Here is a 15,702-nt window from a genome sequence, read left to right on the forward strand (position 1 = left end):
CCATTACGACCCCTATTGTCGCCATCCTAGACCACATCACACCTCTATCACTTAACACCATCAGCCAAAGTCTCTGCCTTGCACCCTCCATCACCATCATTGCTTGCACCCTACATTGTGACAATCACCCAGTATCTTACCTCACTCCTTACTACTTGACACGCTCCATCGTCACTGCCTCACACCCTCCACTACCACTATCAACACTATCACAAGCATTACCACCTGATATCTTCAACTGACACTACCACCGCTTGACACCGGACATCATTGGTCCCGCCATCACCTAACTCCCCTTTTCTACCACTACTCTCATCATCCTTCGTTGCCATCACGATGTTCAACCTTCCATCACCCAACAACTTATATCGTTATTGGCACCCTACACTATCCATTAAGCCTGCCATTGCTTAAGACCTTTCTCAATGGTTGATAGAGGGAATTTGTTTAGGATGATGGAATTGGTGGTGGTGGAGGAGGGTACAGTGCAGTAGAAGCAACAACGGTGTTAGAGGGTGGCAATGACTTATGAATATCCAAGGTTGATATAATTTTTTTAATATTGGAAACCAAAAACACTGAATATGAAAATGAAAACTAGTTTTCACTTTTTCAAATTTGAAAACTTAAAACTAGAAATCATCTCAAAAAGTACCTAAGCAACTTATCCGGCCACTTAAAACAAAATTATTGAGTTGGCAAAATGAAAGATCAAAAATCACATCAGGCAACTATTATTGTATTATAAAATGGAAAAAGCTCCTCTAAAATGAACTTATCTGCTAGTTAAGAAGGGTGAACCAACCAATGAAATTTTATGGGCTAAATCTACAAATGCCACCAATTGTACTCAAAACCAAATGCCACCAACTGAATCCAGACAAATTTGTATATTTGCAAAACATGATTGTTTGACTACAGCAACACCACTTTGAATCGAAGAAATTCATGTGAGATGCCTTATATGTACATCCAAGGAAAAAATAATGCAAAGACACTCACGACAAAACATGAAGAACAATCATGGCCACAAGTTGTGAAAGGAGAAATCCCACAACAGCATCTTACAAATATCAATAAAACAACAGTCACTGCTTCGACTCGGGGACCGAGTCAGCAATGGCGACAACCTTCTTCTCCAGCTCTGGCCTGTTGGCTCCTACGAGTTTGTCAAGTTGTTGCCCATCTTTAAGAAAGAAGAAAGTAGGGGTGGCTTTGATGTCCCATGAAGTGCTGAAGTCCTGCAACATACACGCAACCATGTTCAGTAAAATGTGTTGGCACAAGACATGTTTCCCTATATAACATTCACCAGGACAAATTGCATGATCATCCACAAACTTCAATCTATAATAATTTGTTTCCAATTTTATGACCATATTTAAGGGGAATGCTAGTTCAATTAATGTATTTAAGGAACATATGGCAAAATAATCAATAGGAATAATAATGTCTATGGCTTCACTACTTACAGTTAGTTCATCCACATCAACTAATAAGAACATCATAGATGTGTACTTCTCAGATAACTCGCAGTAATATGGTGCAATTATCTTGCAAGGACCACACCATGTTGCACTGAAATTTGCAATCACCTGTCGAACACAAACGTTAATGTTAGTTATTGTACCCAAAGAAAGTAAATTATATAGCACAAAAGGTAAATTAAAGTCAGAAAATATACAGGAAAATCTACAACCAATAAATTATATATTTCATCTAAAATGAGAGGGATCAACTTCATAATGTCTTTGTAAGCATCCATGCTTGCACGTGGATGGATGTCATAGAGAGAGAGGGGGGGGGGGGGACACAAGAGAAAAGTAATCAACACTAGCATATATGCTAAAACCTAGTTCGCACAAATTCCACACCACAACTAAAGTATACAGATAAAATCATGTCAAAAAGAGAGAGGAAGTCGTGTTGTCACTAACAAGGTTGAACAGTACATCACAGGATCTCCCTTACAAGTTACAATATAGATTAGAGAGTATCAGGTTATATCCACAGAGTGACATTAGTTTTCTCCTATTGTCATGAAAAGTCCTGTACATATTTTAGTCAGATATAAATTAATATTAGGGAATCAATGACCTGATTCCAAATCAGAATATACTCATTGTCTGGTCAGGTGCATACACAAAAAATCTCAACTTATCATCAAGCTTGAAAGGAGATAGTTCTGAAAATATAGATGTTACCAGCTATACACATGCATGGTAAGTCATGCTAAGATTTCAATGTTTCAGACAAACAACACTACAAAATGTAAGTGGACCTTTAATTTTTATTGTCCTACATATTGGCAAGGAGGGAAAACTTACAATTTTGCCATCCCTCTTGGCTTCTTCCAACTTTTGGTCCCAAGCTTCTTTGGTGGTAATAATTGTCACATTATCCCCAGCAAACTCCACATGATCAGAATCATCATCCTTAGCATGATACTACAAGCATCAAAAATATGAACTTCAAAATCAATTGACTTATTATCAATGAATGACATGAACTGATAGATTACAAAGTTCCGGAAGCATTCAGGTTCCACAAGGTTTAAGGACTGTAGGCTGATAGAAGAACAAACTTCTAGTTACAGATGGAAGTGCTATCACTTCTTAATCTATTAATAGGGCTTTCAGAAGTCAAAACTATTGCAATATCAGAGATGAGTAGGAACAGGAACAGGAAAAAAAAATGTATTTAGAAATACCCTTGAGTCCCTCCACCACCATTAAAAGAAAGCGGGGGGGGGGGGGGGGGGGAAGGATAAGAAATAAAGTTGAAAAATAGCAGATCAGTAGTAACTTGTAACTTTTCACATCATTACCCTTTTTAACATGATCTTCCTGAACTTACAAATAGCTATTCACAAGTTACAATTAAAGAGTTATTTTCACCAGTTACATAGGTGGCAAAATTTGACCTAGAAATCAATCTTCAGTATATAGACACTTCAGAACAGTCAGACTTAAAATAATTACCCATTTCTAACTCTTACATAGTTTTCATTAGTTGAAGCAACCTGTTATATTTGTTTCTCCATTAGTTTTTTTCATTATCAGTATCTAACACACAAATCCATTAATACATAGGCATGATTAAGTCATGAAAGTTAATCTCTGGATTTGGCAGGCAAATAAGTAACTTTTTTCCGCAAAGAGAAAGCACAGTAAAAGACCATCAATTCAAAGTTACAACAGCAGGTCTTCCTTATGATGTCCTTGTAAACTCCATCAAAGGAAAGACATGCAAAGCGCTTACAGGGAAAATTATGACTTTTCCTTTTAGAGCATGCTATCAGAGAGAATGGGAGAAAGACCTAATGCTTTGAGCTTTTAATGGTCATAACAGTATAGAATATGAGATGTATCCAAATATTCTCACCTTAGCCACGCAATTTCCCATATGATTGTTTGAAGCCACAAACTTGTAAACTAAATCAACGGAAACCTGAAAGAAGAAAGACCAATGATTTCAGACAAACATTTCTCTAACTCCACCAGAACAAAAGACAAAATACAGAAAACAATTGCCAAGTCACATTTTGATCAGATAAAAAGATTCAGTACTTTATTAGTGGACTATCAGCCTGCAGATTACCCCCAAGAACACAGGGATAGCAAAAATTAAGCAACATAGGAAAAGATAACATGCACTCCAATAGATTTTCAGCTAACCAAATTTCAGAAGTCATTACCCTATATACATTTCTGAAAAATCAATCATGAAAAAATGAAACCTGATGATCATAGATAAAACAGAAGGGGAAAATCAAGCAGCAACATTCATGCATTCATAAAACTTATCAAACTGAAGACTGAGAAAAACAACACCCTTCAATCCCCATTCCCCAGAAGAGAAGGGTGTCCTTTGTAAAAGGGAAAATCAAAATGAGAAAAGTGAAGGGAGACAAAATGAAAAAGAACAGGGTTTATAAAGACAGAACATCTCCCAAAATTCAAAGCAAAGCAAACAAATTCCAACTGGGGGTCCTATCCTAACTCAACATTTTGGCTTTTGCTGAGAAAACACCATGGATCATTCAATAAAAACAAACAACGATAAAACGAATCAGCTTTCTTATACCAACAAAAATCCTGTGCGTGAAAATTGAAATTCAAAGTTTCGAACTCTAGATCAATTCGCATGCAACAGATACAACCCCATCAAAAATAAAATTTCAAAAGATGAAGAAGAGAATTGAAGGAAGACCCAGTATTGAATTACCTTCAAAATTGAGATTTGGGATTTGGTTGGATCACTGCGATGAAGAAACACGAACCTAGTGAGAAGAAGAGTTCGAGCGAAAACGAGGAAGTGATTTATTACAGTGGACCTTAAACTCGGAGAAGATAATGAAGCTTGTGTTTGTGTTTGTAGCTTTAAAACACAACAAATAATAATTAAGCTCTTCAATCACGTGCTCTTTAATATTTATAATAAAGTTGATATTTTTTGGTTACTAGTACTCATTTTTAATACACTTTTTATTTTTAACATGTAATTTAAAAAAATAAATTAACACATGATTTAAAAAAACTACTAAATGGTATGAAAAGTCATTTACGTATTTCACAAAAATAGCCATTATATGAAATAATTTATTTTCCTTATTTTAACATCCATGACTTTTATTTTTTTCTCTTTTTTGACTTTTCTTACATTGCCCATTCTGCATTTTATGTTAAATTATAAAAATAAAAATAAAACTATTTTGAATCTTCCAGAAACTTGCGGTTGAATGGATTTATAACCTTTAGTTTTGTTTAGTGGTGACCGGTAAGGTGCACGGAGGAGTTGTGGTGGTGCAATGGATGAGCATAGCAATTGAGATATTTGGACAAGGTATTCTAACGCTCAAGCCAACTCAAGATCAGAGAGAGAGTTTTGAAGTTTAAAACAGAAATAAGATTGCAATAACTAGTTGTTTAAATAGCGCACAATACAATCAAACATTTATATACATGGTTGTTTGATTAACTGTATGGGTAGTTAACTATTTGTCGGTTGTTAAGGTAGCATTGAGGTTTTAACCCTAATTGAGTATGCTCGATCATGGTTAATGGCTTAGCTTTAATAGTCAAACCAATTGGTTAGAACGATGGAAGTTTTACTATAACTTTGCTATGACCGATGACTTGATTGGATGGTTCAGAATGGTTGTTTGGCCGATCATCGGGCCATATAAATGAAATGGACAACTAGAACATATTTTTTACCAGAACATTAAACTAATATTTTAAAATTAATAAGAAAATATTTTTTCCTGTATCAATTAATTTTTTAGTAAAATCCTATATTAAATATCTTAATAAATGTATCATTTAACAATTTAATCCTTCATATTTTCTACACAATAGATACTTCTTTAAATGTGTGATTATGGTCCCTTTAGAACAATAGATCTCCAATTTTTGTGAATAATAGAAAGTTCTTTATATGTTTAATGTATACTGCAGGAAATTTGGCAACGTTATTAAGTTATAATAATATCATTCTTGTGGCCTTCTTAATTTATTTACAACATTTGTGACCAAATTAATAGTAACTAATAAGTACATTGATATAAACTATTTAAAGGAAAAAAATCCTTAATTACACTAAACCAAGTCCACCTAAATAGCAATTACAAGGATGCATGATATTACTTAATTTCTATATAAGATATGTGAGGGATGAGACTAAACCCAATAATTACAGTTGAACAATTCATTATTTATTTTAGGGAGGAGTTATTGGAAAAGTGTTTGACAAGTTCCTACTTTTACAAGTGGAAACCTATTTAAACGCAAAGTTACTACTTATAACATATATGTATTATACAAAGAAAGCAAACTGACTCAGGTTAAGTGTGTTCATACAAAAGGAGAATTTAGCAACTTAATTAATTATAAAACAAAAACTAGCATATATATATATATATATAAGCTTATCAAAGCTTCAATTCTTTTCTTTATAAAAAATAATGTTTCTGATGTTTTCTCAAGTGGATAAGGCTAAATAAATCTCCATCACTGACCAAAGGATCAGTTCAGGTTCCTTCAAAGCCTCGGTTAATTAACCATATGAAATCAGGAATATTATATGAGATTCTGGCAGAGTATATAGATGTATCAATGGTGTCATGGGGGAAGTGCTTGCCATGTCTGATCCAATGAAAGATCCTCAAATGTTAATTGTGGTGTGGCAAGGAATTCCTTGGACCAATCACTACCAAGTGGGACCAATAAGGTCAGGTCTAAAACAACTAGTAGATTGATTTCTTAATTATTTAGTTTATGATTCGATCCCTAGATAACTTTTATAGAAGACAATTTAAAGGAAAAAATCAACTCATTTTATGTAATCTTTGAGTCTGAAAATGATTAGTTTTGTGATTTTCAGTTGTGCGATACTTTTTTGCTAAAAAAATCACTACCAAGTGGGTCAGCCAGCACACGGTTTCTGATCTCAGAGCATCCATGACGATGAGCTGGAATATTTGATTGTCTTTTTTGTTTTCAACCATTCATGTTATATATTTTTGTGTTTTATAGAACATGATTAGGAAAATTGCAATTATTTCACGATCATTGTATTTATAAATTTTCAAGAAAATATATTTATAGTTAGAGTACACTTTGAATTATTATCATTGATTATTATAAAGATTAACGTGCCCGCGTAATTGAAAAAAACTGTTATGAAATTAGTGGGTAAAATACACAATAGATAAATAGAAGTTCAGTAATTATTACTTAATCGCGGAATGATAAATGTGGTAAAATGTAATCTGAATGTGTTGAAGTACATGTGTGAATAAAATTTGAACAATTTATTAGTGAATAACATTTGGAAAATGTTGTGGGGCACGACCTTGGGCCTCGTGCACCACACACGAAACACTTTCTGGCGGTTTAAAACCGTCAGAAACCGTAGCTTTTATTTTTTTTTTGATAGTTGTAGTTTTGTGGCGGTTTAAAACCGCCACAAAATGACTCTCGTGCATCAGTCGTACCTCTTTCCTCGTACCATATAGCATTGCTCATAACATTTACTTAAGATTTTGTGATGAATGTATATGAATGATAACTAAAATGATGATAACCTGATTGAATGGTCAGTAACCAATGTGATTGAAATAAGTTTAATATTGGATGACGAAACAATAGTTGGACATTTTATAAGTAAAACACCTCACTTTTTGTCTGAAGATTTTATGTTGAATGTAAGTGAATGATGCTTAAGTTACTTACGCTATTAACCCAAGGTAAATGTGGATGGTGAACTCGTAATCCCCTCCTGAGCTATTAGACTATAAGAGTCTCATCTTCCATCAAGTTACTCCAAGAGGACCAATTTAAAGATTTTTTTTCAAATATTCATTTAGATTTGGAAAAGAAATAATGAAACTTTGATATTTCAAAGTCACATGTATCATAAGGTATTAAACATCTCACCTGTAGATGAAATGATGAAATCTAATCTACAGCAGAGAAGACAGCGAGGAATACACCCTATTCTTTATGTAACGGAACGTGATAACAATAACAAAAGGGGCAAGACAGTTGTGCAAGAGAAGAGAATAATAAGCGTGATAGGGGCACAAAGCTAAACAACAAAAATAATTGGATTAAAGTTTAAATTATTTAATTAAGCTTATGAAAATAAAGTTATTTAGAAGGTTGTGTGTTGTTGATAAGTGGTATTCTAGAAGAGACCTATGGTCCCAAAGACATGCCCTATTCTGTAGCAGTAATTGAAGTTGAACACACTTAAACTTTTGTAAAAAAAAAAAAAAAAAAAAAAAAAAGACACTGATTATCAACAAAGCAAAATCCTACCTCGAAAGGCAGGGTGAGCAAATACCCAAAATACAGTCATGAAATGAAGTTAATCCAACTATTTGTTGTGTATGTAACTTTGTATTAAAAATAATGGTTCACCACTTGAGTTCTGTTTTAGCCTTTTAGGGTGCCTTGAGTTTGTCGGCATACAAATAGTGGAATTAGAAATATGAGAGAATGAATGAATCCAAATCAAATTTAATTAAACCCAGTCATCATTCTTCATCAAGCAGAAGAAAACACGAAAGGCACTACTCATCTTGGTCTGTATCTATTCAAAAAGAAATTAATGTCTGACAAAAAAATCCAAGCACTAATAATTCGCGTAACTAAAAATGCAGAGCTGAACTTGGACCCGCATGGAGTACAACTAAGTTTTAATGTATAACTAAGTGGCTAAGCAGATCCTTTGGAAGCCAATCAACAAAATATTCTTTCACGTTTAGTATCTTTGAATGCTAAACTGGATATTCTAATGAAAACAAAAGGGTAAACATTGATTAGGATAAGGATCCTCTCATGCTTCACCTGAGAGAATTTTCGTTGAGAACTAAAAGGTATAATCCATTCGCACATTTTCTCTTCTATCTCAATTTCAGTCACTTTCTCTTCCTATCTAATTTTTATTCTATCACATCTCTTGTATATCTCTATATCTCTCATAAAGCGTAACAAGTGTTAAAAAGGATTATTTCTCAGCCGACAGCTATAGTCGGTTTGGCTACCATTACAAAGTATGAAAATGAGGAAATAACACATCCTGAGACACTTGCTAGTTCAAAAAAAAAATGTTTCAAGATGTTTTGTTTTCTCTTTTTATACTTACTAATGGTAAATCAAATGAACTCCAAGACGTGTAATTGATGCCGACCTAGATATTAGAGATGATATGACAGGTGATATGTAATCATAATTAACGACATCAACGGAAGGCCTGTGACATCACTATTTCTACATTGCTTCAAAGAGAAAGGTACACCACAGCCATGATACAAATAACATTATGTTCGCTGCTTTGCATCATGATAACCCATCAACGTGGTTGAACAGTCATTTTTTTTTATGAAATTCCAACACCACCTTCTCCCCTTTCCCCCATAACAGAAACAGAATCTTTACCCCAGATAACAGGAAGAGACAAAAGCAAACCCAAAACAGTCATAATAAATGCCATTCAATTTACATGGTCTAAACATATCATCAGCCCATGGCATATTTCTGGGTCCAGCTGCGAGCAGTGGCCTCGTACTTGGCCCGGTCGGTTTTGTACATGTGAGCAATCTCTGGCACAAGCGGGTCATCAGGGTTTGGATCAGTCAGCAGTGAGCAGATCGAAAGCAGTACCTGGTATGCCAAACAAAACACGATAAGAAAGTTCACTATCTGGATTCCTCTTAATATCAGCATGAGACATGAGTTTCACTCACATACAACAATTTTAGAAAACTACTAATCATATATTGAACAAAAAATCTAAAGACATGTTCATTCTTGAAAACAAGATTTCAAATTCTTACACAACATATTAAGGAGGACAATTACCAATAGCAGAAACAAAATTCATGCAACGTAGGCCATACCAACCGGGCTGCACCATTAAAAAATATTCTACCCCACCATCTAATCAAGATGACACTCGACAGTAGGTAGACCAACCAGACACAGCTAAAAGTCTCAGTCTTGTTATCCTACAAAATTAGAACTAGTAGTCTCAATGGTTTTTTCATTTTACCACCTAATTAGTTTAGTCTCTATTTTAAAAGACATTAAAAGCAGGAAAAAAACTCAGGATAGTAGGAGAGAACAAAGAAATGCCCACAAAACAGAAGTAATTCCTGGAGGAAAGTGAAAAGTCAAAGAAAAAAAATATTTGGCTGAAAAAGTAGGGCTGGTGGCCAGAAAGTGCAGCATAGCTGAAAACTACACGTAGCCAGAATCTTGCTGGTGAGCAGAGGTCTGACAGGTTTCGGTCAAATGAAGATATTAAGACAGTGAGAGGAACGAACAAATAGCCTGTTTAATGTTAGAATTTGAAGGTTTATACACAGGTTCTCCCCAATTTCACAATAGCAGCCAAAACTCTCGGAAAGGCTGCAATTTCCGGCACGCTACAGCAGTCGCAACAGAAACACAACATGACAAGAATGAAAGAGCAGACACCAGCTGCAACGAGACACCACTCGCTAGAGACTACTATATTCAATAATATCTTGAATTTAAGGATATAAAGTTCAGCCTTCACAGACAATACATTCCCTGAGTAAAAACTTAAAAGTGATTTTTGGGCGTCATAAAAGCTTATAATTCAAAATTTTCATGAAAAAAATCCAAATTCAATCACAACAAATCTAAACAACATGAAAATATCTAACAATTATAGCAACAAAGAAGAACTTAGATGATTTAAATTAGCCTAGATTATACCATACCCATCATTATTTTTTCAAAGTTAAACTATTTCAATATACAATAATCACACCCCTAAAAACAAATAAAAGAGGAAAATGATAAAACCTATTTAAAAGTAAATTTACCAATTTCAATGCACAAACAATAACCAGACAGAGCCCCACACAACCCCAAAAATTGGAGGGAAAGAAAGCCAAACCTTTGAGATGGTAAGCGCAGGACTCCACTGTTCCTTCAGGATATCAAGACAAATGCTACCGTTGCTATTGATGTTCGGGTGAAAGACCTTAGTCCTAAATGCAACCTGGTTGAGATAAGGTCGTTAGATATTTTCATTCCATTTAAGAAACAACTGAACGCCTCAAAATTCTCAGCTATTATCACACCATAATAATGGTTATAGACATTACCTTAGGGGGCTTGAAAGGATAATCAGGAGGGAAATGAATAGTAACAAGAAATACACCTCCAGCATATGGACTGTCAGCAGGACCCATAATTGTCGCTTGCCAGTGGAACATGTCCTCAGCAACTGGACCTGCAATAAACAAAAAACAATCACTTAGACAAGAACTTGCAGATACCACAAATATGCACCATTCAAACTCAATAACAAAAAACACACTGAAATAAACAAAAACATCACTGACATGTGCATTTGCAGATACTACAAACATTCAGCATCCAAACACAATATAACAACACACTGCAATTTTAAAAATAAAAAACACTGACATGTTCATTTTCAGATTCTAAAACTAATAAGCATTCAAACACAATATTGTAACACACTCCATCACTACCACCAACAACATCAAACACCGCACTTAAACAAAAAAACATCAATGAGAGAGGCATTTGAAGACACTGTAAACAGGCACAATTCACACTCAATAACAACATGCACAGCAGCGGTACACACACCACCCCCAATACTTAAATACCTGCGATAAACAAAAACATCAGGTCTTAAAGACAGGCATGTATAGACACTATAAACACGCAGCATTAACACCCAATAACAAAAAACACAGACTAAGAACAAGGCAATAAAACAAAAACATCACAAAGACAGGCTTCTGCAGACACTATAAAATGCAGTATTGCGTGCGCACACACGTACACCCACCACCACCCACAACAACAGATACCTGTAATTATAATTAAAACATCGCTAAGACAGGGCATTGGCAGACCCTAAAAACATGCACCATTCAAACTCAACAGCAAAAAAAAAAAAGCAATGCTCACGCAAACACACACACCCACCAGCACCCACATCAACAAATACCTGCAATAATAGAAATAACATCACAAAGACATGCCTTTAGCAGACGCTAAAAATATGCAGCATCCAATATCAGCAAAACAACACACAAAATCACCACCACCAACAACGAAATCACACCAAGCAACCGTATCATCTAACAAAAAAAAACCATATCCACATGCTCGATTGAGGTAAAATTAAGAAAAGGGTACCGGCGCTGCAAGAAGTAGGCGGGTCTTTCTGCAAGTCCTTCAACTCCTTGAGGATGCGCTTGGAAGCCATGAATTCGAGGTAGCGCTTTCAGATCTGGACAAAAATCGGGATCAGAACAGAAACCCTAGAATCAAAAATTCAGAGAGAGAGAGAGAGGGGTTACCTGAGAGCGGTGAGGGTGAGGGAAGATTAGGAATGAGAGATCCAATCAACAAGAACAGAACGTGAATCTCTCACCTTCCCAAATCCCAAACCCTTGTTCTTCCGAAACGAAGAAGACGAAGAAGCTGCTCTCACGAAGAAACAACGATACCCAGAAACCAGAGAGGGTCTACGCTATGATATATACGATATATATATATATATATTGACACCAAATGACTGTCTTGTCCTTTTCTTCTTTCTTTATTCTCCTCTTATCCCTCTTCTTGATTCCATCTCCCAATAAGTGTGACAAATCCAATCATTGGTTAGAATTTATATTATGATTTTTTTTAGATTATATATTGTCTTATTTAGTGGCCTCTAATTCAAGATATCATCTACTTAAAATCATTCTAATGAATACTAATAGTCAGCTAGATTTGCTGTTTAGATCGTATATAAAGGCAATCTTAAGTTGAGTTAGAATCATTCATATGTGGTAGCAATTAATTTTAAGTCGAGTAGGATTATTATTTGGTTGACATATACAAAGTCCGAATGAGATATGTTTGATTTTAAAAAAGAAAGGAGCAAAGATGATCCGAAAAACAAAATAAAATTTGTAGAGTTTTCAGTTCTAGAAGTCTCGCCCAACATCATGTTACACGCTAAGAGCATCAAACTTAGTAATTGAAACCTTAACATGAGAAGAGAAACACTCAAATCAAACTCACTCAGGCTTAGTATCATTATTGTCTCTCACTAACTTTAATTTATCTCAATTCGCACCAAACCCTAAGGCATATAGTGTCGTGGTGCCTCAGTCGTATTGCGTAAGAGGTCGAGCGTCTTGTCATCATACTGCGTAAAAGGTCGAGAAAAAAGAGTGACTAACATCATACTACATAAGAGATCAATAGTCGTGTCACCTCAATCGTGAAGTGACTGTTACGACCATTGTTGGTCTCCACGCTCCACCTTTTATGTTTCACACCCCAATTGTCGAGAGTCTAGGTCATCGTTCTACATTTGGGTCTTTATCGTAGAGATCCAACTAGTTAATTATCAACATTTCTTCGCTGAAGCATCTGCTTATATTTGACCTACGATTTGAACGATGTCTATGAGTTAGATTTTTCACATCTTACTTAATTAAAATCATTTATTTTCTTGCACCATGCGTCCATGCTTACTTTTTTTTATCTTTTATTGATTTTTTTGGTTATGCTTGTTTGAGATGTAACATTTTGTTTATCTTTTATTCGTTATGCATGGGAGAAACTAAGGAAGACATTTGAGTTGTTGAGGTCTCGACAAGAGAAGGAAAGCCTTAAAGATTGAGTTGTTGAGGTTCTTGAGGATTCGATCGAGTTGTTTAGGTATAAGAGAAGGAGAAAACGAAACTAGGAGTAGGAGGATAAGAGGTGATCATCAATCAAAGGGAGCTTCCACTTCATTCTACCCCATAATCTCCTTGATTAACCTTAAAATACCCTATGTCAAATTAAGAACTTAAACATAACCAAGTGAGTACTCATAAGCAGCACTAGGTGCCTTCATTTCTCCAGCAAGGAAATTCTCTTGCGTTCAAGTATTGTTGTCAATGCCTCTTCAGGCATTCCTGAGTATTCTTTCACCATTGTTTCTCCATGCAAACCAAGTATTCTTTTGTCACTGTCTCTTTAGTCATTAACAAGTATTTTTAAGACTTCCCCTTAAATAATCTTTCACAAGATCATTTCCTTCTATAGATTTCTCTTCTTTTAAGAGTGATAGTAGATACAATTCGGTCCATGAATCATAAAGTATTATGGTATGAGGTTTGACTCTAAGCATATACTTTATGTTCTTTTACATGAGAGATTTAGATGAAAGATTTGACTTTTAGGAAAACTTCTCTTCATGTTGAAGCAGAAAACGAAGATGATCTTTTCTAATTTGTGAACCAAAGGCTTCTTTCTTGTGAGCACTAAGGCTTCTCACTTGTGAGCATTCAAACTATATTCTTTTTTAGCACTTAAGCTGTTTCTGCAAGTCTTCATATCTTCCCTTTATACTTCTGAGTCTCCTGTGGGAGAAAGATAGTTGTTGGAGTGTGTTCTTCACAAAGCTTCTAGCTGTTGGATCAAACAGTGCTTTTGTATACTTGATGTAAGTTGCATTAAATGCATGACACTGTTTAATGAAGATCTTTTGCCCATAAAGGTGTATTCTGACAACTAGTAGGTGGCATAAGTATGAGCTTTCTATCCGTTGGTATGAAGATGTGATAATCTGATAGTGACACCATTATACTTTCCCTTTGTACATTGTACTTTGTCAGAGCATGTGATCTTGTCTTTCAAGACTTCTCTAAGAAGCTATTCTGAGCTCTTTTCTAATTTGATTGCAACGGTCATTCTTCAGATACTGCAACTTTCCTTCTATGATAGACTGTGTTTCATTCAGACAATTTGCTACCATCGTTCTTCTGCTTCATTTGTATTTCTCTTCTTCAGACGATCTACTTTCATCATTCTTCTGCTTCAGTCGTATTTCCTTTCTTCAGACGATCGTTCTGCTTCACTCATTCTTCATTCAATCTTTCTATTGGTCATTTATATCTGGATGATAACCTTTGACCAATCACTTGTAGCTTCTTCTCACGAACTAGACTTGTCCTGAGAATATGTTGACTGATGAAGATAGATAAGATTAGGCATCGGCTTTACTCCAATTCTTCATTTCTTGCTTGAGAGAGAAAGGGAGAGCTTTGATAATGACAATTTTGTGCTTGTTTCCTTTATCAAAGTGTTTTGTAAAGTATCACGTGATTCTTTGCTCTTGACTTTCTCCTCAAGAATGTCAGGGAGATATTTCAATTTGAATATGTCACTCGTTCTTTGACATTGTTGCCATTTGTCAGCTTTGAGATAGACGTTGAATGTAGTCTTCTCAAACGATCTGATAGCTTTGATTGATCTTGCATGAGTTGTCTTGAGACTTGTGACTCTTCTTCTAAAGACGTTCTTGATGCTTTGGCATTACTTGTGCTTGCTTGTAACGTCTTTTGCCATTGTCTAGCATTTAGTCATCAAACGATGAGGGATGTGAAGCATAATTGTCATTTCCTGAAATATAATTCACATGAAGTATTTTAACTATTACACTTATACTCTTGAAAATTGTTATCATTCAAAATATGATAATTAATGTATCTAGCGTTTGAACTTAACTCTATGATAAACATGGAGCAAGAAAATAAAGAAGTAAACATGGAGCAAGAAATGAATATCTGATTAAAAAAAAAAAGTAAACATGGAGCAAGAAAATATAAGTATTCAAAGTAGTGCGAGACAACAAGTATATATTCAAATGTTCAACTTAACTTCTTTTATTCATTGATGACCCGGAATTTAAGGTTATTTTCCTAGTTTATTTGCATGCATTTTAATGTATTATTTAAGTTATTTTAATCATTTTAGGACATTCTAGACCTATTTCATGCATTTTAATATTTTTATTTAGTTTTAGTATTTTTCTACATTTTATATTATTTTCTAGATTTTATTAGGATTTAAATTAGCTTTATATTCTATTTAATTATTATTAGGATTTATTTAATTTAATTTAGGATTAGATAAGTTTATTTTAAGTTGTTATCTTATTTTTATTTTGCTTTATTGTTATTTTAGGAGAAGATTTGAGAAGAAAGAAAAAATCAGGAAAAAAAAAGGAAAAAGAAAAGAAATCCGCAGCTTTAATGGGTTCCGTTCCAGTGTTCCGCGCGTCCAGGAGTTTATGGTGTGCCCGCGCATCTGATCAAGCCAACTAGCAGCCCCACTGATCAGCGTTCAACCT

At 34.8% G+C, this 15,702-nt stretch overlaps 2 protein-coding genes across 2 annotated transcripts; both read right to left on the reverse strand.

The window, feature by feature from the left end:
• Positions 1-861: 861 nt before the first annotated feature.
• On the reverse strand, positions 862-4,385 carry LOC130728100 (thioredoxin H9). The gene is made up of 5 exons (XM_057579440.1): positions 4,228-4,385; positions 3,385-3,450; positions 2,328-2,447; positions 1,473-1,595; positions 862-1,241 (listed from the first exon to the last, which is right to left on the reverse strand). The coding sequence occupies exons 2-5, from the start codon at positions 3,403-3,405 to the stop codon at positions 1,089-1,091; spliced, it is 417 nt and encodes a 138-aa protein (XP_057435423.1). The 5' UTR covers positions 3,406-3,450; positions 4,228-4,385; the 3' UTR covers positions 862-1,088.
• A 4,378-nt stretch (positions 4,386-8,763) lies between these two features.
• LOC130728101 (ubiquitin-conjugating enzyme E2 28) lies at positions 8,764-12,055 on the reverse strand. Its single transcript, XM_057579441.1, has 5 exons — positions 11,882-12,055; positions 11,718-11,811; positions 10,646-10,773; positions 10,435-10,539; positions 8,764-9,170 (listed from the first exon to the last, which is right to left on the reverse strand). Exons 2-5 carry the CDS (start codon positions 11,785-11,787, stop codon positions 9,027-9,029), a joined length of 447 nt encoding a protein of 148 aa, XP_057435424.1. The 5' UTR covers positions 11,788-11,811; positions 11,882-12,055; the 3' UTR covers positions 8,764-9,026.
• Between the last annotated feature and the right edge of the window lie 3,647 nt (positions 12,056-15,702).

This window comes from Lotus japonicus, chromosome 1, assembly GCF_012489685.1.
Source record: "Lotus japonicus ecotype B-129 chromosome 1, LjGifu_v1.2".
NCBI classification, from domain to species: Eukaryota; Viridiplantae; Streptophyta; class Magnoliopsida; order Fabales; family Fabaceae; genus Lotus; species Lotus japonicus.

Excerpts from the sequence above, each read along its gene's own strand:
- LOC130728100 (XM_057579440.1), bottom strand. The coding sequence starts at position 3,405 with ATGGGAAATTGCGTGGCTAAG. Across the intron at positions 2,448-3,384 it reads TGGGAAATTGCGTGGCTAAG|TATCATGCTAAGGATGATGA; the intron begins GTGAGAATATTT and ends TGATGCTTGTAG. Across the intron at positions 1,242-1,472 it reads TTGATGTGGATGAACTAACT|GACTTCAGCACTTCATGGGA; the intron begins GTAAGTAGTGAA and ends TGTATGTTGCAG.
- LOC130728101 (XM_057579441.1), bottom strand. The coding sequence starts at position 11,787 with ATGGCTTCCAAGCGCATCCTCAAGGAGTTGAAGGACTTGCAGAAAGAC. Across the intron at positions 10,540-10,645 it reads ATCCTTTCAAGCCCCCTAAG|GTTGCATTTAGGACTAAGGT; the intron begins GTAATGTCTATA and ends TATCTCAACCAG. Across the intron at positions 9,171-10,434 it reads CTGCGCTTACCATCTCAAAG|GTACTGCTTTCGATCTGCTC; the intron begins GTTTGGCTTTCT and ends TTGGCATACCAG.